The sequence below is a fragment of the Ascidiella aspersa genome, chromosome 3, assembly GCF_963924565.1.
Source record: "Ascidiella aspersa chromosome 3, kaAscAspe10.2, whole genome shotgun sequence".
NCBI lineage: Eukaryota > Metazoa > Chordata > Ascidiacea > Phlebobranchia > Ascidiidae > Ascidiella > Ascidiella aspersa.
Window position 1 is genome coordinate 39,048,564 of NC_139449.1, and position 24,163 is coordinate 39,072,726.

The 24,163-nt window shown below is 36.5% G+C and overlaps 6 protein-coding genes across 6 annotated transcripts; 1 reads left to right on the forward strand and 5 right to left on the reverse strand.

The window, feature by feature from the left end:
• Positions 1 to 1,408: 1,408 nt before the first annotated feature.
• LOC146162932 (dynactin subunit 6-like) lies at positions 1,409 to 3,762 on the reverse strand. Its single transcript, XM_083385874.1, has 6 exons — positions 3,659 to 3,762; positions 3,354 to 3,530; positions 2,747 to 2,817; positions 2,643 to 2,690; positions 2,189 to 2,331; positions 1,409 to 1,983 (listed from the first exon to the last, which is right to left on the reverse strand). The coding sequence occupies exons 1-6, from the start codon at positions 3,685 to 3,687 to the stop codon at positions 1,900 to 1,902; spliced, it is 552 nt and encodes a 183-aa protein (XP_083242000.1). The 5' UTR covers positions 3,688 to 3,762; the 3' UTR covers positions 1,409 to 1,899.
• On the reverse strand, positions 3,741 to 5,107 carry LOC146162933 (ribonuclease H2 subunit B-like). Its single transcript, XM_083385873.1, has 2 exons — positions 4,666 to 5,107; positions 3,741 to 4,280 (listed from the first exon to the last, which is right to left on the reverse strand). The coding sequence occupies exons 1-2, from the start codon at positions 5,073 to 5,075 to the stop codon at positions 3,866 to 3,868; spliced, it is 825 nt and encodes a 274-aa protein (XP_083241999.1). The 5' UTR covers positions 5,076 to 5,107; the 3' UTR covers positions 3,741 to 3,865.
• A 1,224-nt stretch (positions 5,108 to 6,331) lies between these two features.
• Positions 6,332 to 9,388, forward strand: LOC146162934 (amyloid-beta A4 precursor protein-binding family A member 1-like). The gene is made up of 2 exons (XM_083385869.1): positions 6,332 to 7,258; positions 7,367 to 9,388. Exons 1-2 carry the CDS (start codon positions 6,390 to 6,392, stop codon positions 8,640 to 8,642), a joined length of 2,145 nt encoding a protein of 714 aa, XP_083241995.1. The 5' UTR covers positions 6,332 to 6,389; the 3' UTR covers positions 8,643 to 9,388.
• LOC146162935 (ketosamine-3-kinase-like) lies at positions 9,366 to 10,873 on the reverse strand. The gene is made up of 3 exons (XM_083385872.1): positions 10,581 to 10,873; positions 10,367 to 10,521; positions 9,366 to 10,300 (listed from the first exon to the last, which is right to left on the reverse strand). Exons 1-3 carry the CDS (start codon positions 10,724 to 10,726, stop codon positions 9,696 to 9,698), a joined length of 906 nt encoding a protein of 301 aa, XP_083241998.1. The 5' UTR covers positions 10,727 to 10,873; the 3' UTR covers positions 9,366 to 9,695.
• LOC146162936 (uncharacterized) lies at positions 10,783 to 12,580 on the reverse strand. The gene has a single exon (XM_083385871.1). It carries the CDS (start codon positions 12,568 to 12,570, stop codon positions 10,885 to 10,887), a length of 1,686 nt encoding a protein of 561 aa, XP_083241997.1. The 5' UTR covers positions 12,571 to 12,580; the 3' UTR covers positions 10,783 to 10,884.
• A 1,993-nt stretch (positions 12,581 to 14,573) lies between these two features.
• LOC146162937 (phosphatidylinositol 5-phosphate 4-kinase type-2 alpha-like) lies at positions 14,574 to 22,630 on the reverse strand. The gene is made up of 10 exons (XM_083386029.1): positions 22,249 to 22,630; positions 21,744 to 21,841; positions 20,988 to 21,084; positions 20,361 to 20,513; positions 19,294 to 19,440; positions 18,627 to 18,779; positions 18,189 to 18,348; positions 17,988 to 18,098; positions 17,599 to 17,702; positions 14,574 to 15,492 (listed from the first exon to the last, which is right to left on the reverse strand). The coding sequence occupies exons 1-10, from the start codon at positions 22,393 to 22,395 to the stop codon at positions 15,406 to 15,408; spliced, it is 1,257 nt and encodes a 418-aa protein (XP_083242155.1). The 5' UTR covers positions 22,396 to 22,630; the 3' UTR covers positions 14,574 to 15,405.
• Between the last annotated feature and the right edge of the window lie 1,533 nt (positions 22,631 to 24,163).

Sequence of the window (24,163 nt, forward strand, 5' to 3'; positions counted from 1 at the left end):
AAAAAAATGGAAATAATTTCCAGGAATCATGGTATTCGTCGAAGCATATCGCTCGCTCATGATTATATTTCAATGTTAAGTACTTCTTTTGCTTCTATATCCCATCATTTGTCAAACAAAGACGAATTATAACTTCCAGAGCTGAGTTTTTGCTTTTAAGTTTAATTGCAAGTAAATTTGATGAGAAATACTCCAGCTTTGTTGAGTGCTGCGATATGCAATCGTTTTATTTCTACTTTTTGTACAGTTTGTATGAAACCAAACAATCCAGGTAAAAAGTTCGCAAACTGCTTTATTAGGAAACTATTTTTAATTTATTGTGTCGTGAGTACAAATTATTTTTACTGGTGCAATAAAATTTATTATCATGAGTTTTTGTCCTTAAAGTTTCACGTTTTTTAATTAAATCTGTTCATAGCACTGTTACGTGTTCATCAACACTTAAACACCTAAATTAATTAATTGCCATAAGCCAAATCTTAGAGTTCATTAAGTGATTTTACGATGTGATAAATAGGGCTTTAGATTACGCGTTTCAGCTTTCGTTTGCCAAATATGTTCTTCAGTTACAAGCACCAAAGGTTTTAATGAATGTGACCGGCCACCTACATTTTGTTATAAGGTTTTTAAAAGGACTCCTGCCATAAGACCAAGATAAGACGACATCAACATTGGAATAAAACACAATTCGGAATAAGGCCAAAATAGAACTAATACCTAATGCTATTGCTACCGTCTAAATCGAAATAAGTCCTAGATCCGTTGGAATAAGACCTAAAAGGTCAGAATCGGGCCAAAACAACAGTTTGCCCCAACACACCCAAACAAAACCAAAAATCCGATGCCAAAACAGCGGCGCCGGTCAGACTAGGGCGCCAAACGTAGTCCACAAAAAGGCCGATGCCAGACCGATGGCCCCCGATCGGACGATACCCTCTACGCACAGGTTCGGGCGTTATTTTGACCATTTAGGCCTTCTTCCGATGGATTTAGGCTTTATTCCGATGAATTTCATGTTTTGCTGTATTGGATATTACTGCTGTATTATGTCGTTGGTTTTAAAGATTTTTCTGCTTTGGGTATTTTTGCTTTTAGGTCTTATTGAAGTGAAGCAGTTGTGTGTGCGGAGTGAACAATTTTGTAGCCAACTTATAGCTAATCAAAAAAATCGGAAATTAAGGAATTTAGTTTAGAACAGTGTTGGAATGACTGTTTTTTAATTACTTAATCAGGTTGGTTTTAATATCTGCTTGTAAAGCGGTAATTAAAATTTGCTTGGTACCAGATAAGTTCACCAATTGTAATACATTAACATTTGATGTTGATGTAAACGGCTTGAATTTGCTGCCACAACGACCTGGTCTTTTCACTTCCTGCTTTGAAAACACTAATCTTTTCAGGGTTTTGAATTTGGTTAAATCGTGTTTCATTTTGATGACAACAGATAAACGTCTACATGCAACTACATCAATAAATTCTGCCAATTACACAGCGGAACACCACACTGATATAAATGACGTCGTCAAGGTGCTAAAAGTGAACCAGCCTGGCTAAAGTATTTGGTTACCAACAATTGTACACATGACTTAATGAACATTGAAACACATGTGAACAACTGTGGCACATGTCCTCCTGAAGTGGGACTGACCAACGACAACAACGTACATGCCATAATACAAAAGGAACTTTCAGAGGGGCTAGATGAAACCAGTTGAACGATTAAAATTTCCGTGCAAGTCCTGGTTGTATGATTATATTGAAGCTCTGCCAACATAGACAGTTGGTTCTTATGAGGGTCTTTGTTCGTGTTTCACCACTTTATTGGTGCTGCCACCGGGTGGACGGAGATTCCAGATGCAAGCTCCATAGAAACCTCACTAGCCACTAGGTGGAGAACCATCATGTTTTTTTACCGGTCGCTTTGATCAGGTGATGGTAGTTTGGCAAAATCTTTTTCAGGAAATCCAACTGTTGAACTTGTGACTAAAAACAAAAAAGTGTGTTTTACATTTCACTTAATAGACAATTACTTCTGGTTATGTGAAAAACTTGTGCGTCACTTTAAAAACATTTTAAATCTATATCTTATGTTTGAATCAGAATATTTTAAGGATATTTTTAGATAATAAGGTAATACAAATGAATAATTTGCATAACTGAGAACAAGTTTGAACTGATGATTTAAAACCTGTGGTTTGTCGTTGTTGGTTCTTCTCAAATAGTTTTCGCCACAAATAATTGTGTTTTCGGGCAGAACTTCGTCCGTGTTTACTTCGCACATCGATCCAATCACACAAGCGTTGGTGAGCGTCAGGCAAGGACCAACTTTAGCTGCAAAATAATAATCAGGTTGAAAACATTCAAGGTTTTGAGTTGCATGATCGATAAAGCTTAACTATTTACGAATAATCTTTTGACAGTTTTAAAATTTTAACTAAACAAAACAATTTTGGCAAGTTCAAGTTATAAAATATCGAAAAACAATGACGTTTTAAATGAGGCGCAAGTACATAAAAAGCAAGTACATTTTTATATTCATTGTATAAAAATATAAAAAGAGCTGAGAAATATTAATAAAACAAGACAAACGAATTACCCAGTGTAACAAAATATTTTATCGCAACAAATAATTGTAACCGCACCTTTAATTTCCAGAACGTTGTTATTTCCAATCGATTTCCCAGCAAACTCTGCAGCAAATAAGTGTTAATCAATAAGAAAGATCAAGAAAAGCACAAAAGTTTACCAGATGCAACTTCAAACACGTTGTAATCTCCAATGATCAAAGGACTTGTGCCGCTCACACCGTTCCTGTTCCTATAACAAATATTCAATGAAATAAAACCACACAACACATTTGGTGAACTTAACGATTACTGATTAAACATTTAAACAGCCCTCGAAAACAATCATTATGAAACATTAACAAATATCCTTTTCAGAGGTAATTGTCGCATAATATATTGCATTCTCAAGCAACCTTTGGAAAATCAAAATATAAAAGCTTGTGGGTTAAAACAAACAGTTTTGGAATATATTGTAAAGTTTTAATAATAAATTGCAAAGCCAAAAAGGCCGAGTAGATCGACATCATCTTGATTTAGACGTTTCGATACGGGCTTGTATCGTCTTCAGTTAATGTGACTGAGAAGTATTTCAAGCATCGTATTGATACGTCTTAATCAAGATGATGTCGATCTACTCAACCTTATTGGCTTTGCAATTTATTATTAAGCTACATTACCGATCCGTGCATAGTCTACCCATGTAAAGTTTTGTCTTCAAGGAAATATTTTATTTTCTTAATGAGAATCCGGTCACTAACAATCCTTGTGAATCTACTCGGAACTTACTGGTTGACGATTTGCGACCTCTCCTCTATAAGGTTTCCCTCCCCGATAACAATCGGCCCATCTTTCGCAACAATGCACGCCTTCGGGTGAACAATGCACCGAGGTCCTATTGTTATGTCGCCATCTAGTGTCGCTTCAGTGCACACGACTGAATCCGCAGAAACTTTTAAAAGTGGACTGAAAATAAAAATATTTTTTTGTTAATATGAATAAATCTTTGTTTAGTATTTTTTATAAATGTTTTTTATTTGTTAAAAAAAACAATTTATTTTAAAAAACAAATTTATTTTAAACTACAGTCTTACTTCGATACACTTCTTCTTTGTGGCAACATTGAAACAAATTATTATCATTAAGACAAAACAGTGATTACATAACCCTTAGCAATCTACAAAACATGATAAAAATCTTGGTGAAACAATTTTACAAATTTACCATCACATATTAAAGTTTGAAAAACTTGGCAGTAAAAGAAAACTTTTGGTTTGTCGTTGAAGTTTGTCATTTAAAAATCAGTTTGCAGATTTAGTTTTTGGTTTAAAAAATGCATTTAGACTTTTCATTCCTTTTTTATCGACTTTGTTTAAAGCTTTTTGCGATCTTGTTAGTTTTGTTTTTGTTTCATTGTTGCTCTTTGCTGCCATCTTGGAGTAATCTTCAGCAGCTTCTGTCTTGATTTTTTTGGCCGACGAAGTAATTCCACAACTTTTACGTTTTTCTGTTTTTTCTGGGATTTTTAGGAGAGTCATTAGTTTTTTTGCAACAGATTTATCTAAATATTCACTGATCATCCCACAAGCAAATCTGATTTCACTGCACGACTCATCGTCTCCTGTTTCGTGAACGAACAAACCACATTCAGAGATTTTGTCTGACAAACGTTCAGTTTTCTTTTTCAGCCATTCTAGAGTATTTTCTTCATTGTATCTGGAAAAGATAAACAGAAAAAACACAACGTATTTAGGTCTGGGTTGTAACAGAATTTATGCAAAATTAAATTTGCTACAAATTGTATTATTTTGATGATTTAGGCCACATAATATTCTATAAATATGAGACAAATTGTCACAGGACAAAAAAGGCAGTTTGACATAATATTCCATTTTGGACCCTGGTGTAGAATCCTACCACAGCATTGAAACAATTATTAAGTAAACGCACATTATTGGTGTGGGTGGGTCAAGTTTTATTATTTACATTTAATAACAAAACCCAAACGCCGGCACCTTAACTCAAATAATAATGTGCGTTGTGGTAGGATTCTAGACCAAGGCCCATTTCTGTGCAAATATCTTTTTATTTTCAAAAATACCTGAAGGCCTTCAATTCGCCCGTTCCAGTAACTTCAGCGATGTTCGACATTTGCAAATCATCTTTGAAACAATCCTTGAAACTTGGATCAAGTTCCGTGATAATTTGATCGAGAAGCACAAACTTTCCCGGCATCGCGTTCATTAAACATGGAAGAATTATAAACAATGGGTCAAATTGTGATGTCACAATCAGTGACCCATCCTGTTGAACATTGTCACCAACAAACCACGAAGATAATTCTTCTTTCTGTCGCTTTATTTCATAAAGTTTTCCGTCTTTTGTGACGAGAAATTTGACGGGTTTGTTTGATTTTGGGTGCGGAAGGGAAACAATGTTCGATCCAGAAACATGATTTTCCGGTGCCAATAATATTATTTTCTTTGCTCTTGTTTCATCACTTCCCGGCATTTTATTAACTTTAAGTCAAAACATTAATTGTAACAAACTTAAAAGTCAGTGCAACAAGATTGATGAATAATGTTGAAAACATAATAAAGGCCCGTTTACACTACAGCTGCACTGAGCTGAGCAAAGCGTTATTTGCATTTAAATTCTATTGTGGCGAGCGTTTCAAGCTTTGCTAAACTCAAGCCCTGTGCAGCAAACAATTTCACGCCCAGTGCAGCTCAGTGCAACTGTAGTGTAAACAATTTCACGCCCAGTGCAGCTCAGTGCAGCTGTAGTGTAAACGGGCCTTAAAGGTTATTTGTTTGGGTTTAGTTCCAATAAATATACTATATTGAGGATTTCTGTTTTGCTTTTATAAAGCTTCTAAACAGTTGTTTATGATCTCTAAAAATGCCATTAATGTTCATATTGCTGAACTTTAATATGTGATTAAGTTCTATGTGATTGCAGGTCGATTATTACACCTCAACACGGTTTTAAAAATTAAAAATGTGGGCGCTACTAGAATCTCACCACTTTGTTGTTTACAATCGAGTTGGCACAAATAAAATTGTTGAAATAAATATAATAAAATTACTTGACTCACCCAAACAATGTTAGCAGTATAAATCCCTGGACGAAATGTATAAGATTATATACTAGCGCTCCCCCCCTAAAAGTAATACTACGTCGCATTCAAATTGCTATTATAAGCATTATCGGCGAAATGAACAACTAATTTATTAACTACGATTTATAAAATATGTTTAGTTATCGCAAACTATTCTGGTGTTTCTAAACTATTTTTAGAGTAGAAATTAAAATAACAAAATTAACATTTTAAATGCAAATAAGAATTGAAATTAATTTTGTTGTTAATAGCAAATTTTTGTTTAGGCATCTTGAACTTTATTTTGGCATCTTGTACTTTTTGGCGACATAAAATGTTGTGGTATGCGGTTCTTACAAACAAAATTTAAGTAAAGAAATCCATCTCAAGACGAAAAAAAATGTCCGTTCGTTCCTGGATGTTGAAGTTGAAAGCAAGATATGTCGAATGTTTAATTTGTAATGGCAATACAACGAACTTTGTCGCGTACGGTTGAACCATGTTATTTCGCGAAGAAGTGTGTTTATTTGGTAATTGGTAGAAGCTTTTCTTAGACTTTACCTACCTCAAATATCCATGTTGCTTAATCTATTACGTGGCATAAATATTTACGTTTTTCAACTTACTAAAATTAGGTGTTTAACCTCGCAACTATTTTCAGGTTTTTTAAAACATTCCAAACTAGAAATATATTTTAATAATGTCAAGAAATAAGCTTTTATAAAATGGAAGAGCAAGATTTTAACCAGAATACTGAGGAAGAAAATGTTGACAACATAAATGAAGTTAACAGAAACATAGAAATCCAACAAGAAGAAATTGCGGAAGTTAAAAATATTATTGATTTGCCGGAGTCATTATTGGTCGATGACGAGTCGTTGGTTTCGCCATCAAACTTGAGCGATGAAACAAGTGCGGAGGTCACAACCCCGTCGAGTTCTGAACTTACAGAAGTCGATAATTTACACGGAATCCAACCAGAGGTAATAATAATAGACGATGAAACAAACAAAGACGAAAATGAAACAAAGTTTGAAGAACCGAAGGACCTTAGTTTGGAAGCAGAAAATCAAACAAACGGAATCGAAGAAGTTTGTGAAGATGAAGTTGTTGTAGATTCTTTGCTAAAAGTTGATCAACATCCCGTTGTAAATGGGATTAAATCACTTCCCCCGGCCCCACAATCACCGCAACGACCTCGCGCATCAGAAGCAAGGTTCAATCCCTTCGATAAAATAAGTCCCAGCGATGAAAACAACGATCTGTTGAAGTATCAGAACAAAACTCTAGAGGAAATTGAGAAGTTTACGGAGTCTTACAGCCCGAGTAGCAGCGTGCAAAGCTCACCCGAGAAAATACCAGCAAAAAAAACTTTGAACGAACTAAGCTCTGAGGTTTGGCTTCAACAGCAAACGACGCATCCAGACTTTGAACTGATTCCTCCGTCAATGAAACAACAGAAACCTGTGGATAATTTTAGTAGCAGCGTTGAGGACATCGAACAAGCAGTAAAAGAGGTCACAGTTCATGAACCAGTTATCGATGACCCCTGGGTTAAAATTGAGGACGTAAGACTTCCTCGTGAACCAAGGTTGTCACAATCACATGAAAACCATTTGGCTTCACATGATAACCACTTGAACTCACATGATACTTATCCAGGATTGCAACATAACCACTTGGGTTCACATCATAATCGCAGTGGATCACATGATAATCATCCTGGTTCACATGATAATTTACCAGCATCACATGAACATGACCTTAGATCTCATGAAGTTCAACCAAGTCATAATCTCCAACAAGATATTGAGCCGACAAACTCTGCTCGTCCTATTTACAACACGCCGGGTCCGTGCGACCCCAACGACCTCATTGAGGGGATTATCTTCACGGCAAACTACCTTGGTTCGACGCAACTCCAGTCCGAGCGAAACCCCGGCAAAAACGCGAGGATGCTTCAAGCTCAGGAGGCTGTGAGCAGAATAAAAGCACCTGAAGGGGAATCCCAGCCCAGTGTGGAAGTGGATCTTTTCATTTCAACCGACAAAGTTAAGATTCTGAACGCAGAGACGCAGGAATCGATGATGGACCACACATTACGCTCGATATCGTACATCGCAGACATCGGCAAACTATTAGTGATAATGGCTCGAAGAAAAGCTCCCAAGCAAGATAAACCGGAGCTGATGCGTGAACCGAAGCAACAACATCCCCATCGAATTGTCTGCCATGTCTTCTCGTCTGAAGACGCACACTTGATGGCGCAAGCGATCGGTCAAGCGTTCAGTGTCGCATACCAGCAGTTCCTCACAACGAACGGGATTGAGCCACAAAGTTTCACAAGGGACGACTACAACGAGCTGCTCGACATGCAGGAGATGTACCACGACGACCTGGTGCATTACTCCAAGCAGGAGAACGTCAAGGATGTGTGGGTTGAGAAAAAGAAGGGTGAGAACATGGGGGTTGTGATCGTCGAGTCGGGCTGGGGCTCGATCGTGCCAACCGTCATACTTGCCAACATGCAGCACGGATCACCCGTCGAAAGATGTGGAAAGTTGAGCATCGGCGATCAACTTATGACCGTGAATGGGACCAGTCTGGTCGGGTTGCCGATAGCAACGTGCCAGAGCATCATCAAAGGTCTCCGTTCACAAAGCCTCGCTCATCTCCACATTGTATCCTGCCCTCCAGTGGTAACGGTGCTCATCAAACGTCCCGACCTCAAGTACCAGCTCGGGTTCTCAGTGCAAGACGGAATCATCTGCAGTCTGATGCGCGGAGGAATCGCTGAGCGTGGCGGAGTTCGGGTCGGACACCGCATCATAGAAATCAATGGCCAGAGTGTGGTAGCAACGGCTCACGAGCGAATCGTTCAGCAGCTCGTAACTTCGCTGGGTGAGATCCAGATGAAAACGATGCCAGCGACGATGTACCGGCTTCTCACCGGGCAGGAACAACCCGTCTATATTTAGGTCGGATTTTTAAACCTTTAAACATTCCGTTCAGCATTTAATCTTGAAAAAATTTATGGTTTATAAAATTAGTTTTAATATTTACTTTCATTAGTACAAGTTGCTTGAATAAAGAATATTTAATATTTTACCATTAATATCTGGATAAAATTCCTCAATTGTCTCTTTTTGCTCATGTTAGATAAAAAAAGTTGGTTCATGACTATAGTACATTTTTTCCCTGCAATCAAAGTTGTGTATTTTTCTTTAATTATTTTTACTGTTTTAAAGATTTTATTTCATTGCCAAACTGCAAGAGGGTATACATAAGCGAAGGTCTGTAAACTTATTTGAAATATTTCTGCATTGTGGCAATTATGAGTGTTATTATTTTTATTTTGTGAATCAGCAAAATGTGAAGCTGTTATGAAAAGTGCTTAATGTGGTTTGGTTTCAAAATTTAAATTTGTCAGCGGAAAAATAATAAAAATTAAACCAGTTAAGCAAGAAATATATAATTAGAATTCCAATCATTTTTTCAGTTGCTTAATTGATCCTTTTACTGTGTTCTGGGAAACCCTTTAATGCATGCCATCTCCACTTAAGCACTTGTTGTGGCTTTATGTTGGGTCAAACCCCCAAATCGATGTTGTTTCTTGTGTATTTACCTTTTATGCTGCTGCCAGTGTTACTATCTACCCTTCAATAATCGTACACTGCTAGCCCAATGTATTGTCAGGTGCTACCAATGCATGCTTGTCGAAATATACCAAACGCATGTAATGTACAAATTGTGCTAAGATTCCACAAAAGTTTTTTTATTTTAATTACCAGCCGACATTGAGTTGCCACTAAACAGTCAATTTAATTTGCAGACTCAAGCTTGAATTCCCACTGGGAACAAAGCTCATTAAATTGCCACTTATGCATTATTGATGGCATTAGTTGCTGTAGTACTGAGACAGAGAGCTAATTTCTTCTTTTAATAAAGTTTACATATTGCAACAATTTGATATTTCATTCAAAACAAACTGGGGTAATATTTTATTTGATAATAAATACACTTATATTTATTCACAGTTGCGCTAATTGTTGCATAAGTGAAATAGAGGATCCTTTATACCCACTCCCGAAGTGATTCCAGTGATTTAAATAATGGAACAACATATAAGCTTTTTGTCTTTGATCAAAGCCCGGTTGTTTTGGGATAATTTCATGATAAGCGATGAAAAACTCTCGTGGAAATCCACCGAACATTTGAGATATGGCGAGGTCGTATTCGTGGTGTCCGTAGAATGCTGCTGGGTCAAAAACACACGCTTTGTTGTTTGTCTCCGCTGTGTTTCCTGCCCACAAATCTCCGTGCAACAACGAAGGTGTCACTTCAAGGTCACTTGGAAATATTTTGTTGACGTTTCGTTGAACTTTTGGCCACAAATCCCGAGCGTCACGGTCACCATAACTTTGCTCGATCAAATCCAACTGCGATTTCAACCGACAAGTGAAAAAAAATTCGACCCATTTTGTTTTCCACTCGTTGTTCATCGCGATAAATCCACAACTCGTTGGAATATCAAAACCAAACTTATCTACATATTTCTCATCACTTTTTCCGATTAGGTTTTTTGCTTTTTGTTTTGAATTGTGAAGATGCAATTCTGCCAGATCCTGACCAAGTTCTGCAGAAAACAAACACTTTTAATTAACTACAAAAAGTAACAAATACTACTATCAAACACACTAACTTTTTGCATGTTTATTTAATGATTTCATTTCCAAAAATTCTGCAGCAATGAAATGTTTTCCACAGCTTTCAAATACTTTAACGGGGTTTGGGACCTTCACTGTATTTGTTTCTTGAATTGCTCTCAAACTTGCAAATTCACCTTCAAACATCGTCCTGAATGAAAATTTGTTTTTATAAAATCAAACTTAAGCTGAAACCGAAGATCCACAAACCTTGACCCGGGTTTGGAATTTTCCTTCACAAAAACCTTCTTTCCGTCGATCAAGTAAGCTGATGTGGAACTAATCCAACCAGAACCAGAACCCTCCACACAAACCACATTTGAACAATTAAGCACTTTTTTCAAAACGTCCTCCATTTAAATTTATTTCGCTTCAAACATGTTAAAACTTTGTAATAACAAATAATCAATTTCACAACTAGCATTGTTTTGCTATAAATATAGGCAAGACTAAATTTTCACGACAACATAATTTATTTTTTAACTTTTTATGACATGGTAAGTTGCGTAAATTGTTATTTATTTGTTGATGGGATCATTGTGATGGTTGATATTGAACTGAGGACACTTTGTTTCTTATCAACTTTGTCTCTTGGAACAGTTATTTTGGATTCAGCAAAGAATAATTGTTTTGCAAAGCTCAAATCAGTTTTAAGCAAGCAGTAATAAAACTTTGCTTGGTCTTTACACAAACTGTGCGACGTTGAACTAAATACTTTGGTAAACATTGTTTTAATATTAGGCTCAAAAACGTGAGGCCATTTCAGAAACAATTGGACAAGACAACTTGCAATTGCTTGCTGTACGACTGAAGGCGCTTTATCAAGTTTTTCTATTTCTTCACTTAAAATCGCACAAAGTTGCTCAGTGTACAAAATATTGTCGCACATTCCGAATAAATAAAGCAACGCACATTGAGCTTCAGGTGAATCGCACGACTCTATGCTGCCCATTAGTGGTTGAAATAAATGAGAAAGTATTTCTGTGCGTCTCTCAGAGGTTTGAGGTAAAATAATTTGTGAAAGTGTGATTACAGTGTGTTCAATTATAAGTTTGTTACTTGAGTAAATACAGTTGTTCAAGAGTTTTTCACATTTAGAGGAAATATTAACATGAAGTTTTGATAACAAAGAAAACACTAGTTTTACAACAATACAATTTTTGTTGAACATATGTCGTGTAATATTTCTAAACACCACATCAGATATTTCAGGTGACAGTATCTCGGACAAAATGTTCAGTTTTATAAGTTTAACAAAATATGGGTCGCCCCACATCAGTAAAAACATTTGTAGTTTATTTTGTAACGGCCTAATCGTGACTTTTGATTGCAAAACAATCGTATAAATGTTGCAAAGAATAACATATTTCCAATGAAAGTCAGTTTTGTGGAATAAAGACAATAGATTGGTTACGGTCTGGTGAACAACTTCTTTGTGGATGTTTTTGATGTTCATCGAGAGTTTGAACATTAGTGAGTTGGATTCCAAGCAGAGCGGAACATTGCTCAGATCTTGCCGGAGTGGTTCGAGAATATTAAGCAGGTTAAATATTTCATCTTCTGTGAGATGATCCAGCGACAAATTTGCTCGTGCAATAATCACTAATTTAAGGGAATCGTCCATTAAGTGCAATCTCTGAAGCAAAGAAATTATCAGCGGTTTTATTTCTTGACCGGTTGTCGCTTTACATTCCAGACATCGAACGACAACTGAAGGATCATCGTCTGTTTGTAAAACCCGCTCAATATCGTCCAACAATGGCAGTTTGTTCTTTATTGTTGCATCGATGGCCGCACATCGGACATAAGCGCTTCGATCTTTCAAACATTCGGACACGGATGTCATCAGGAATTGTTCGGAGGATTCAGATTTGATGTCGGACAACGACGACAAAACATTTCCACGGAGCAAAGGGTTTGGGTCGCTCAGGTCATTGTAGATGGAGTTTGTTGCGTGAAGAATAACATCCGGACTCAATCCACAGATCAGAGTCAGATAAAGATAAACCATCTTCTTGATTCTGACATCTTGTTGTTGACTGAATTGCAGGACTTGGTTCAAAACTTCATCATGATGTTTCGCTTTGCAACCTTTGTTCAACACCAGCAATGCGCTGATGCTTTGCAATATCTCCTCTCCGCTAGCTTTTGTGCCGATCAGTTTGTTTAATCGTTTCCCAACCACCGACCATTCGTCCATTTTACTTCAACTTATTCAGCAACAATTTGTTTACAAACAACTTTTGTCGGAATTTGCGGAAAATTGCGGATCGTTCCGTGAAAGGGCGACACCTAGACATTTTTAATCTATTTTTTCAACTGAAACTATTTTAATCAGAAACGTTTACCCAGTATATTTATACGATTGCAAAACCCTAACAGGCGAGATTTCTTGTTTTTACGGAATTGCAACTGTTGCAGTAGTGGGGCGAGGCCACAATGGAAATAATATTTATTGCAAATAAACAAACGACAAACAGTACTTACAGGTACTTACGGTATACGTACAATAATTACCTCCAACGTACGCGATCTGGACTCCACAATTGAACAGTTTAGGGCTGGTCGTTTTTGGTATAAAATGAAATCCCTTATATACTTTATACCAGATGGCGTTTATTAAATTTCATAACAATGCGGTTCTGCCACGCAAATAAAAACAGGAAATTCTAAGCAATTTACTTAACACGAGTATAGCAATATGTTGACAGTTTGACGAATTCACACAGGCTGGTGTGACGACGTCACAATCCAACAGAAGACTGTTTCAATAGAATGACCGGAGTTTCAACAAGGTAACAATATGGAGCGCAAACCGCTACACTTCTATGGAAAGGCCTGTTTAGAGAGACGCCGGCCCCAGCTAAATCACCATTTTAAGCGACGGTATTGGCCAGACTTAAAGGCTCACTTACTAATGATGTTAGTCGTGTGTTTATTGTTGTAACTTTGAGGTTAGCACTTTGTGCGACTTGCACAGCTGTGAGAGTAAAAGCGAGGTGCCGATATAAACAGGCTTAAGTTTAATAGCAACTCACAATAAACAAATGGTAGGTGGTCACTTTTAATCAACAGCACTCCACATTAATCGAACGTTGACGTAAAAGGATGACCAGAGTAGCCAAGCTCTAAATTTGCTGAGATGAAATGACTGACATAAACTGCTCACAGCGAATAAAGTAAAACCTAACCTCGCCGCGTAGAGTTGAAAGGCGAATATACTGGCAGGGAATGGGGCGTAAAAGCCACCAATCATCGTTTTGCATCTTTCACGGAAATGGATGGACTGAAATGTGCTTCCGCCTGAAGTCTAAACACTGGGACGTAAGCATGAGAGGGTCGGTGTTTAAAACTACAACCACAACTTAGAATTGTAGATAATCAACTAAGTGAAGTCGTTTTCATTCCCCTGGGTTAATCTACGCATTCATTAACACATTGTCGCAATTAATAGAAATTGTGTTTGCGGTAATTAAACCCTGTAATGTGCTTGCAACTTATAGCTGCACGTATTCACATGAATTAAACGCAACCAGTTAGGGCATCTTAGCTTCTGAAATATTTACGCTATTTGCTTGCATTGTGAATTCAACACTTTTATCTTAATGGCTCTGCGATACAAGTTTAGAGTGTTTTGTAACCCACAAATACAAAGCACACTTTTATACGATGACAGTTTTTAATAACGGTCTGTTTACAAGGAACGCTCAATAAAGCAGTACATGGAACGCTGGCCGTGAAATTCGGCGAGCCATCAAATATTGCGACATGTTCAGTAACAACAACGAGAATCAGGTAAGAGAGTTTAAGCGCACCTCAAGTAGATCTGATGTTCAGGCAACAATTTAGTGATCGGTGCAAATAAGCCGAGCAATTAGTAAGTTGCTTCCAACCTGCTGTACGACCATTGGTTAACTTACCCTTAAGATGTGGCGAGAAATTAAAGTGTAATTTAGTGGTTATTTACTCATATTTGCAAAATCGAAGCCGCCAGAAAGGGCTGTGTGTCAAACAATTAAGTTTAGGCAGGTTTTGTAAAACCAGGTATTATGGAACTGCCGGTGGACCAGAACACTGCCGAAAGCAAGCGAGTAAGGTATAAATTAGTTTGTGGAGATAAAACATATGACGGATAGTTTAATGCAAACAATTGGTTATTTCATGAAACCAACTAAAATTTGTCACGAAAATCGCAGCAAGATTTCACGCGAATAAAAAGCTTCAGCAGTTGGAATCCTTTCAACAAATATACAAATAAACGCGGCTCGAGCAACTCCCAAGTATTTCACGAAAATGTAAGCAGTATGAGCATAAGCACACTGCACATAAGTGATAGTGACGTAACAATCTATATGCGTGACATCACAACAACAATAAGATACAAAGCAGCAAGTGTGACGTAACAATATATTGCAATGGCGATTGAAACTATAGGACTGCTAAGGGGCAGAGTTTACAAAATGCTCAGAAGATCCGCGAATATTTCGAGACGGAAAAGTTTTCAACCAAAAATATGCGAAGTATAACGACAGTTTGTTTCAACAATGTAACACTTTGATTTGTTAAACTACTGTGGTGTAAGCGTACAGTTTAAACAAATGGCGTCAGAACAGCGATGCAATAAAGTATTGGTCTGCAGAGAAAGTTGGTTCATGTCAATAAATGTTAAATAATGTTTGTGGCAGCAATAAGTAAACATCGGAGTTTACCTGCTGAAACTGCATTTTTGTGGGAAGATGTTATGTGATCGTGAACCTATATGCGAGTAACTTAGCGAAATATTGAAAATTGTATTCTTTAAGGTAAATAGCAAGTGCTTAGTTGCGAATGTAAGCTTCCAAATTCCTTACAGGCCAATAGGGGCCACATTTTTTGTTTTATTAGTGTGGTATGCATTACATCAATTGTGTGTTGCTAAAATCCACCCATAGAATATTTGAAGGAGCAGAATCAGATGAACATGGACATGGTCTGCAGCAATATGGCGGATGAGGGGAGTGTTTACCCTGCAGCTTGGGAATATAAAAGCTCGCGACTAAACTGCAACGACCCGGTCACAAATGAATTCATAGAAACGTTTGTTGTACTGAGCGGGCTGAATACTCGAGATCTCTGCGCCAGCCTGCAAATAAACACAACACTAGGTGGAGGCACAGGGTAGATTAAACGCATTTAATACTAGGTGGCAGCAAAGGTAGATTAAACACATTTAACACTAGGTGGGAGCACAGGGTAGAATGTAAAATCTAGTTAACGCGGGTGTAGGATTTACACAATACTCAACACTAGTTGGAGCCAGTTTGAAAGCCACAAAATCTTGCTTTTTATGAAACCGACAATAAAGTATTTCTATCGATCCATCTTGCAAGTGCAACTGACTTACTGTTTCCTTCAACAAACATAACTTTTCACAACAACATAAATATTACTTTGAAGCTATGCCTCACATAACTCACTTTCTCACTCTGACTTCAAAGCTGTTCACACTTCAAACCCTTATTCTTTCAACTTTAAACTAACAAGAGTATTTTTAAATATTTCAATTCTTATTTCTCTCTTTTTCTTAGTGAAAGAATTTGAATAACTTCAAGATAAGACACTTTCAATTCACAGTATGAGGATTCTTTTTTCCTATTGACATAAGCTTTTTTAGTTTTATTAAAACTACTTCTGCTTTCTGCCCTTGAACTGACCTTGTCCTACCAACACATTCTGCGACTGATGCTTCTTCAGCCTTTCATCGCCAGAGTCATATGTTGTGATGGCAAGGTCACCTGTGCTGTAGCAGAACCTGACGATGGTTCGCTTCTGCCAGGGCACGACCTCACTTCGGGCCGAGGGGAGGATTGAGGGGTCAAAGTGTCCCCAGTCGCACCCCAGGGACATGAACTGAATGAGTCTGTGTGCGTAAACCCGGGGAGACTTGACCGAGAAGTCGGCCCCGAACTATAAACATCCTCGTGTTATTTCAACAAGCGGACACAACAATTTACCATTTCATAACGAATTAAAACACCCATTTACTGTTGAAAGTCAAAATTTATTTAAATGTAGCAATGGTCCCCAACTTTCTTTGCTCCCAAGTTTTAAACTGTTAATTTTGCAAAATTATCAAAGCAAATTGGGAAACTCACACCTGAACTAAATTGAATAGACCAAAAAACACTTGTAAATTCATTTGCTTAAAGTAAATGGAGAGCTTTTATTGCTTTGTATCCACATTCTAGAATCTTGGTACTTAACCGGGGGGGCGGGTAGCGGGGACCAATTGCTTAGGGGGTGCATGCTCTACTACATTGTTTAACTCATTGTATATTGTTTGCCCGGTGTTCAGCTTTTATGCTGCCGTTAACATTTTATTTTTGTAGTTAAGGAACCTTTTTGTGCCATTTTACAACTCAAGTCAAAATTCGATAAATAGTAAGTTATTCTTGCTTTTTTATTTTCGCGAAAAAAGATAACTAATTGTCTGGTCTTCAAAAACTAATAGGAAAAAACAAGTTTGAAAAATTCATGATGACAAGATAATCCAGATTGAAGTTAAATCTACCTCCGAGGTGTTCATTGACCCCTGGTTGGCAAGCACAATATTTAAGGTTTGACAGATTGTGAAGGCTGTGTATTCGTGCAAGCCACACAAACCTAACATTGATATATCTTTGCATAATTTTGGACTGAAACATTTACTGTAGGAATTATATTTTACTTCTCAAATAAGTATGAGCTTTCTATTAAAAAAACAAATATAATAACTTGTTAGCAAATATAGATTGTAATGTCCTTGCAATTTTATTAAGTTGTGTGCAAACAACATCGTATAACACTAACAAATGTGGCTCTTTAAACCAGGCTAATGCAAGAAGTGCATTAAGTGATAGGAATAGCTGCACCTTATCTCACTAATGGAAGCTCCACTGATAAGACTGACACAAAAAATCAATAAATAATCTCCTTAGGTGACACCAGCTCATTTCCCCAGGGCTGCTTTAAAAATGTTTCTATAACACAACGTATTACTACAACACATGAAGCTCTTCCTTTAAGTTTCCTTACATGGATGATCAGCTTGGTTTGATTTTTACTAAAATCTCATTACTTGTGTTAAATAAAAGTTTACCAACCATAGACAAATATACTTTTCTTGTTTTATGATAAAAATGTTGATATAGAAATTTGATTCTATTACAGTTCACAGAAACCAAAAAAAGTAAAAAAAACTTTATCTAACCCCATGTTTAGCAGTTTTCATCGCATGAGCAGCTTTCTTCTTGGTGTCGTAATGCGTCAAAATGTCGATCAGGCCCATGTAGTAAACCTCACTCTTTGGAGCATCTGGAAGGAAATTGAATGATAATAATAATCATTTAAAAAGTTGCATTTTGCTTCAGTTTCAAACAAACCAATGTTTCTTTGCCTTAAAAGATTCCTAAGTGGGACACCAAAATTGTTTGTAAAAATAATGTGTTATAAATACACAGGTGCACTTTAAATAGCTGATAATACTATGTTTTTACCCATTTCCTCATCTGGTCAAGCTGTAAGATTTTGTGCAAAGTGCTTATAACACTCACAGGAAGTATCCCACCCATTCACTTTAGGCACTTGAAGTGGACTTACTTGCAGCGCTGCGTATCGCGTAGAAGCTGTCCGTGATCCCTTCCTCTCCACTCACTGAATCTTGTCTGAGGGGGTCGGCTCGTGGTGAGTCTGGGGGGGTCACCGAGTTCACTGCAACAAAACCGAGTGGTTTACAAAATGACACCAACTCCTGCATGGCATCCAGCAACAAAGCACACCCTTCCGCTTTAAACACTTCACCTGTCGGTTGTTCGTTTCTTTCGTCCTCGTTGGGGCTTCCCCCATCCACCTGTCCGTTCCCGTCCCCGTCGTGGAGGTCGTCAGCGTACTTGTCAGCTCGCTCGCAGTCGTGGATTCCGACCAGGAGACTATAGTCCATCAGCTTCAACGCAGCAAGGAACTGAAGCAAAGAAGAGTTTGATGGTGCGGCAAAATTAACAGGTTTCTTCAACGACCAATTAACTGTTTCAATTGAAACAAACAAATAACAGGAGTTTTTGTATAACATTAAGGTTGGGAACAACATACAATCACATTTCGGACACAACAACATACAGAGATTGTGCAAGTTGCAAGTGCTTTTGGTGTTGGTGAAAATAAATGTACAATGGCGAAGATATTAGAATAAAACTAATGTTGTTTCTTTTGCTGGAAACTTGCATCATAGAATACACCCACCTCAACGTCGTTCTTGAGCGCAGAAAGGAAACTGTCCCTGGACTCGGAGTCAAGGTAAATCTTCATGTTGTCCTTCACGAAGTCGTTGTCTTTAAATGTCGGGAAAACTTTCTTCTTCTCTTTGTCGCTTGCTTCCCTTTGAACCGTTGAACCCTTTGTGACGTAACAAGAATAAGAGTGTGTTTAATGCAGCCCCTGATTACGCTAGTGTCTGATTTGTGAACTTTGTTCTGTATTTCTTGCACACAAGTTGTTTGCTCTGTTGTAAGGTGTTGCTACAACATACACTGTAAATGTTGTTGCTTGTGAATTTGTTAACAAAACCTAATTAGAAGCGCAATAAATCTCAAACCCATACACAAAGAGGTAACATTTATAATGTTTAAAATTTCTCTTTATTTATTTTGAACATTGATGAAAAAATATTTATTTAGAATGTTCACGCAACCTACTTCTGTATGGGCATTCATTCTTTGTCTAACATATAAAATATTAAATGGTTTTTATACCCTCAATGCACAAGCAATATATATATTGTATATAAAAGCAAATCGCATATGCTTATTTATTTACCCCACAGTGGTCTGTGAAACAGTGGTTTAGCAATTATGTATCTTTGCCAACCTTTATAATAGTTTAATTAGGATGTTTAGGATGTTTTACAAACCTTAAGGTCGTACTTCTTGTGGGCCTTGTAGGTTGCACTGAACACGTTTCGCATCACGATGAGATAATGTTCCGCCCCGTTGAGCGTGAGCCTGTACATGCCGAGGTATTGTGGCAGCAAAGTGTGGCATTTGTTCTCAACCAGGTACTGTAAACAACATCAATCACGTCAAACTACATGCGCATTGACAACCGTGGCTTTAATGTGCTTCTAACCACAAACCATGCAAACCACAATTTAATGCTCTGTGTAAACTGTTTAAACACAATAGCCAGATAAGCTGTATTAGCTGATTTTGTAAATGTATTTAAACATCATATTCATATATACTGAACTTATGGGAATAAAAAGTTTTTTTTGTGCAATGGGGAAAAAGTTTAGTTTAATAAAGAAATGTTGCCAAAACAAACAACACACATAAAGCACTTAAACATGCCGCAGCAAATTGTAAGCAACAGGAAATAGTGGCACGTTAAATTGCCCTTATTAAGTTTCCAGCGTGTGACATTTGTGGGTTTTGTGGGGACAGGAAACGCAGATGATGGTTGAATGGCTCACGCATAAGCAAAACACGCAGCAACACTTGCTTGTATGCAAACAAAGTAAAATTGCTTTATTTAAATGCTGGGTTTCTGGAGTTTTTGTAAAGTAAAAAAATTCCATTGCAATATAGAAATAACTCATATTGCTATACAAGGTTAGATCAAAATATTATAAAACACTTGCCAATTCAGATTTTTTTTCAATTGTGTCTAACTAATTAAAATACTTTACAAAAGTGAAGAATATTTTATTTAGAGACACAAATTGACAAAGATCGACAATAAAATGAAGGCAATAATGAAAACAAATGAGAGTGCTGTTAAACTAAGTAAGTTTGTGAATAAAGTGGCATTAATAATAAATGTGAAGGTAGTTAATTATTTATGGACAGAGGCATTGTACACACATCACATCTAAGTTGTCTTTCTACAACAAACACAGCAAATTAAAGTAGCTATCAGGAGAAAAAAATTCAATCATCAAAGCATTTTTTGTTTCTTGTGGTTCCACTTGGTCGAACTTACCTGGTGGTATCTTGGCAGGAGTCCATGCATTTCTGCGATATCCTCGCTCGTAAGTGTTTTTATGACAAACTTGTGATCGCACGAGTGGAGAAATCGTGCGACCGAACGTCCACGGTCCTCGACTCTTATTGGCTGGTTCACACAAATCGAATTCTACAAACATGAAGTCTATATTTACTTTAATAATAAAAAAGCTTTTTAGTTTTGCTGAATAATCATGTACTTTAATGGCGACATAGAACACAATGGAAAGCTTTGTTTTTGAAATATATTAAAAACACACTAGGATGCCAGCTACAAGTATACAACCAAAGATGTGTTTTGTAATGCTTCCAAATGATTCCACACTATACATAGCTATAAGGCTGCAGACCAGTATGAAAAGTGGATACTAATCTTTTTAAAAATCACTTAGTGGGGATTGGGATAAACCTAAGTGTTCTATAAATAGAAGCAATGCTAATTGGAAACAATGAAACATCACAACAGGATTGAACGGCAAGCTCTATGAGTGGCAATTCATAACCATTCACAATTAATAGCTTTTCATGGCGGTCAATTTGTGATGGTGGAACAGAATCTGTCTGATGTCAACATATTTGCTGATATTTCAAGCAAGCAACTTACCACATATTCCTTGTCGTCAATTTTAAATATTTCACGAAGTCTTTTGAAAACCACCGGGCAATATTCCTTCACTTTGAAGTGACTTGGCAAGTTCTCCCTGAAGGAAAACAATACAAACAAGCTTAAAAATCAAACATCTTATTGAACACATTTTGACAAAGTTGTAGAACCACTACACAGTAATACAAGAACTAGTTTCCATTCCAAGAATTTATGCTGCTCCTACAGTCTATATTAGTATTTACTATATGCCAAGGTGCTGTTATTTAAGTCAAAAAATCTAGCAAAAAATCCCAGTATAATTCTTAAACTTAACATTTTCCCAAGAAAATAATCTAACCTAATGGTTGTAAAAATATGGATTTCAACTTAGAAAATGGCTCTTCTGGTGCTGACACAGTTATTGACCAAAGTTTTGGCAGCAGATACCAGCTTTATTTTCCCTAAACATCCTTTATAACCTTTTTCAAAGTATTTTGGTTGTTGTCACTTGTCAGATCAACATACAACCAGATCACAAAGTTTTACTAAGAGAGGCGGCATAAAGCCATTAATTTACTTGTATGAAATTAGTAAGGCTGCCAAGTTGGTTTGATAAATAAAGTTTCAGCTGATTTTAGCTTCGGATAACTTCAAATATTTTAAACTAAGTTACTTTGATTAAAACTGGCAACCTCATATTTGACCAACAAGGGGCAACTGCTGTTGAAACCCCACCCCATTATTTGCTACCAACAAGAAGTATTAACAACTAACTTGTTAAAAATGTGGTTGTCGATCTTTACTTTAGAGTAAGCCTTGAAATCGTCCGGCATCAACATCAATGGCATTCGCATGTGAGTAAGCTCTTTCACCTGCAAATCACAAACAACCGTCGATGATTGAATATTGGTGGGTAATTGCTTCAAGAATCAAGTAATAAAAATGTGGTTGAGCCCATGAAAAAACAAAAGAATTGCTTTTAAAATAATACACAAGCAATATTTTTGTGCTTGGTGACAGAATTCAAAAAAAGGCTAAAGAAACAGTACACAACATAAACTGATTGGTGCTTATGTGACATGAATCATTGGCGAAATATATGTATTTGGATTAACTGTAGTTATTAAATACCAATTTAAACATTAGTTCTAATGTTACAAGAAATGTGATCATTACCTTGAAATGTACTTTCCTTAAAAATACATAAAGTTTCAATGATATTTATTAGAAATTTAAATATAATAAATGTTTGTGATTAAACTGAACATGTTTTACTTACAGTATGATTGACTCCCCACATAAACACACTGATGAAAGGTTCATTGGCTCTAAACAACTTCTGCTTTTGCTTCTGGAAATGTTTCTTGCGCGATTTCATTTTCATTTGGTTTATATCTTTTGCAATTGCGACGGCTCCACTAGCCATATTGCCGCTTGATCGCACAACAGCTATTTTGAGTAATATTTCTATCTGTACGCCCCTGAAATTAAGTTGTAAAGTATTTCTACTTTGCAAATAATTAATATATTTGTTATATATTTGGAAATTTGCCTATTCACTAGTTGTGACAAGTTAGCTGTTAGGAAGCATTTATCAAATTTGACTAAAAATGTATTTTTTTGGAAAATATAATATTTGCAAATGGACAGAACGACCATTTACACATTTTTTATTACTTTAAGCTGTGGGACAAATACCTTTAGTGCCGCGATTGCATACAATCTTGAACCACAAATTTATGTTTTACTGAAAATCTTGACATTAAAATCACTAGTCATTGTTCCAATAAATACACGTAAACAGAGCTTGAGTCAAAGAGAGTGATATTAAATACTTTGCAAAATCGAGCAAAAAAATGTATCTTTTCCATATTCCTGTTTGGACATCAGGCACATAAATCGTGAAGCAGAAAATACTGAAAATTATAAAGGGGTAAAATATACACACCTTTTATGACAAACCTTATTTCTTAAGGTAAAAGCAAATGATTTCAAGTCATTCCTGAAACACCTAAAAATTTTAAATATGCCAGTCTGTATTGTGTGACAAAGGCATACACAATTGTTTTAAAATATTTTGAGTGTAGTGTGAAAATCACTACTTAATTTCAGAAAAAAGGTTAAGTTTTTTTGAGGTTGTGGATAAAACCTTGACTGAACACTTTTTGAAAATTTGGCGCAGCACACCGGAGATAACGACGTGAAGTGCCATGAAATGCATACTTTGAATACTGCACAAAATCAATTTTAAATGTACCAAGGTTACATAAAAAATTTAAGCAGGTGCAAATAAATAACTACAAGTACCGTTAAAAAGTGCAGTTTGAATTTTTTCTTGTTTAGATAGTTAGATTATATACATGCAAAAAACTTAAATGAAAAAAGAAGCGTTAGTAGTTCCCAGGGGCTGCGAAAGACTGATAAGTCATCTAGTTAGCTGCCCACTGGCAAAGATTAAATAAAGTGCAGTTTATGTTTCTATTGTTTGCTCGACTCAAATTTTGTGAATGTAATTCCTGCCAATTTTCAATGAAATATGCGATTACAGATACAGCCAAACCCAGATTTTGGATTTTGCGCGGGGGAGACGATTTTGCAACTTGAAATTTGCGCGGCTGTTATAACGTTGTTTGTAAAATTTTCCCGGCTTAAAATGGAGTAATATATTCGCGTTTGAGCAATTTTGAGTGGCCTTACTTTCCAACCCGGAGCCAAACCTTCCAACTTAGCGCATTGGCAATTTGAAAGGTATTTTAATAACAAGATAACTGAGACACATTACCCAGTATATGTTATGCATATTGCAATCACAAAAAAATGTCGTCAAGTTCAACCATTCAAAATATAAAAACATACTTTTAATTGTTTACACCTGGCAATTTGCAGACCAGATTACTTGGTTTATATCCTTTTAACCCAAAGTTAACAACAACATAATACGCAACGATCAACTAAACCTAGTTTCAACAGTTTACACAAAATCATTTTTTTTTTTACACAAAATCAATTCTTGTGAGTAAATTATCGCGATGACAAAACACCTCTGTGCGGAAATACAATTTTTTACGAAATATCTTTGTCTATAGTTTTCTTTCAGTGGTTAAGGAGCTTGCAAGTGTATAAAAACGATCATATGGCCAAAGATAAATTATTGCGTAATTAAATTCACAAATTTATAAAACATTAAAAGGCTG

Bases quoted from the DNA above. Each gene is read 5' to 3' on its own strand.
- LOC146162937 (XM_083386029.1), bottom strand. From the start codon at position 22,395: ATGGCTAGTGGAGCCGTCGCAATTGCAAAAGATATAAACCAAATGAAA. The intron at 21,842-22,248 runs GTAAGTAAAACA...TGTGATTTGCAG, and splicing joins TGTGGGGAGTCAATCATACT to GTGAAAGAGCTTACTCACAT. The intron at 18,780-19,293 runs GTTTGTAAAACA...TACGTCACAAAG, and splicing joins ACAAGAAGTACGACCTTAAG to GGTTCAACGGTTCAAAGGGA.
- LOC146162934 (XM_083385869.1), top strand. From the start codon at position 6,390: ATGGAAGAGCAAGATTTTAACCAGAATACTGAGGAAGAAAATGTTGAC. The intron at 7,259-7,366 runs GTCACAATCACA...TCATAATCGCAG, and splicing joins CTTCCTCGTGAACCAAGGTT to TGGATCACATGATAATCATC.
- LOC146162933 (XM_083385873.1), bottom strand. From the start codon at position 5,075: ATGCCGGGAAGTGATGAAACAAGAGCAAAGAAAATAATATTATTGGCA. The intron at 4,281-4,665 runs GTATTTTTGAAA...TATCTTTTCCAG, and splicing joins GGCGAATTGAAGGCCTTCAG to ATACAATGAAGAAAATACTC.
- LOC146162935 (XM_083385872.1), bottom strand. From the start codon at position 10,726: ATGGAGGACGTTTTGAAAAAAGTGCTTAATTGTTCAAATGTGGTTTGT. The intron at 10,522-10,580 runs GTTTGTGGATCT...ATTTTCATTCAG, and splicing joins AATTCCAAACCCGGGTCAAG to GACGATGTTTGAAGGTGAAT. The intron at 10,301-10,366 runs GTTAGTGTGTTT...TGTTTTCTGCAG, and splicing joins ATTAAATAAACATGCAAAAA to AACTTGGTCAGGATCTGGCA.
- LOC146162932 (XM_083385874.1), bottom strand. From the start codon at position 3,687: ATGTTGCCACAAAGAAGAAGTGTATCGAA. The intron at 3,531-3,658 runs GTAAGACTGTAG...TTTTATTTTCAG, and splicing joins CAAAGAAGAAGTGTATCGAA to TCCACTTTTAAAAGTTTCTG. The intron at 2,818-3,353 runs GTAAGTTCCGAG...TATTTGTTATAG, and splicing joins AGGTCGCAAATCGTCAACCA to GAACAGGAACGGTGTGAGCG.
- LOC146162936 (XM_083385871.1), bottom strand. From the start codon at position 12,570: ATGGACGAATGGTCGGTGGTTGGGAAACGATTAAACAAACTGATCGGC.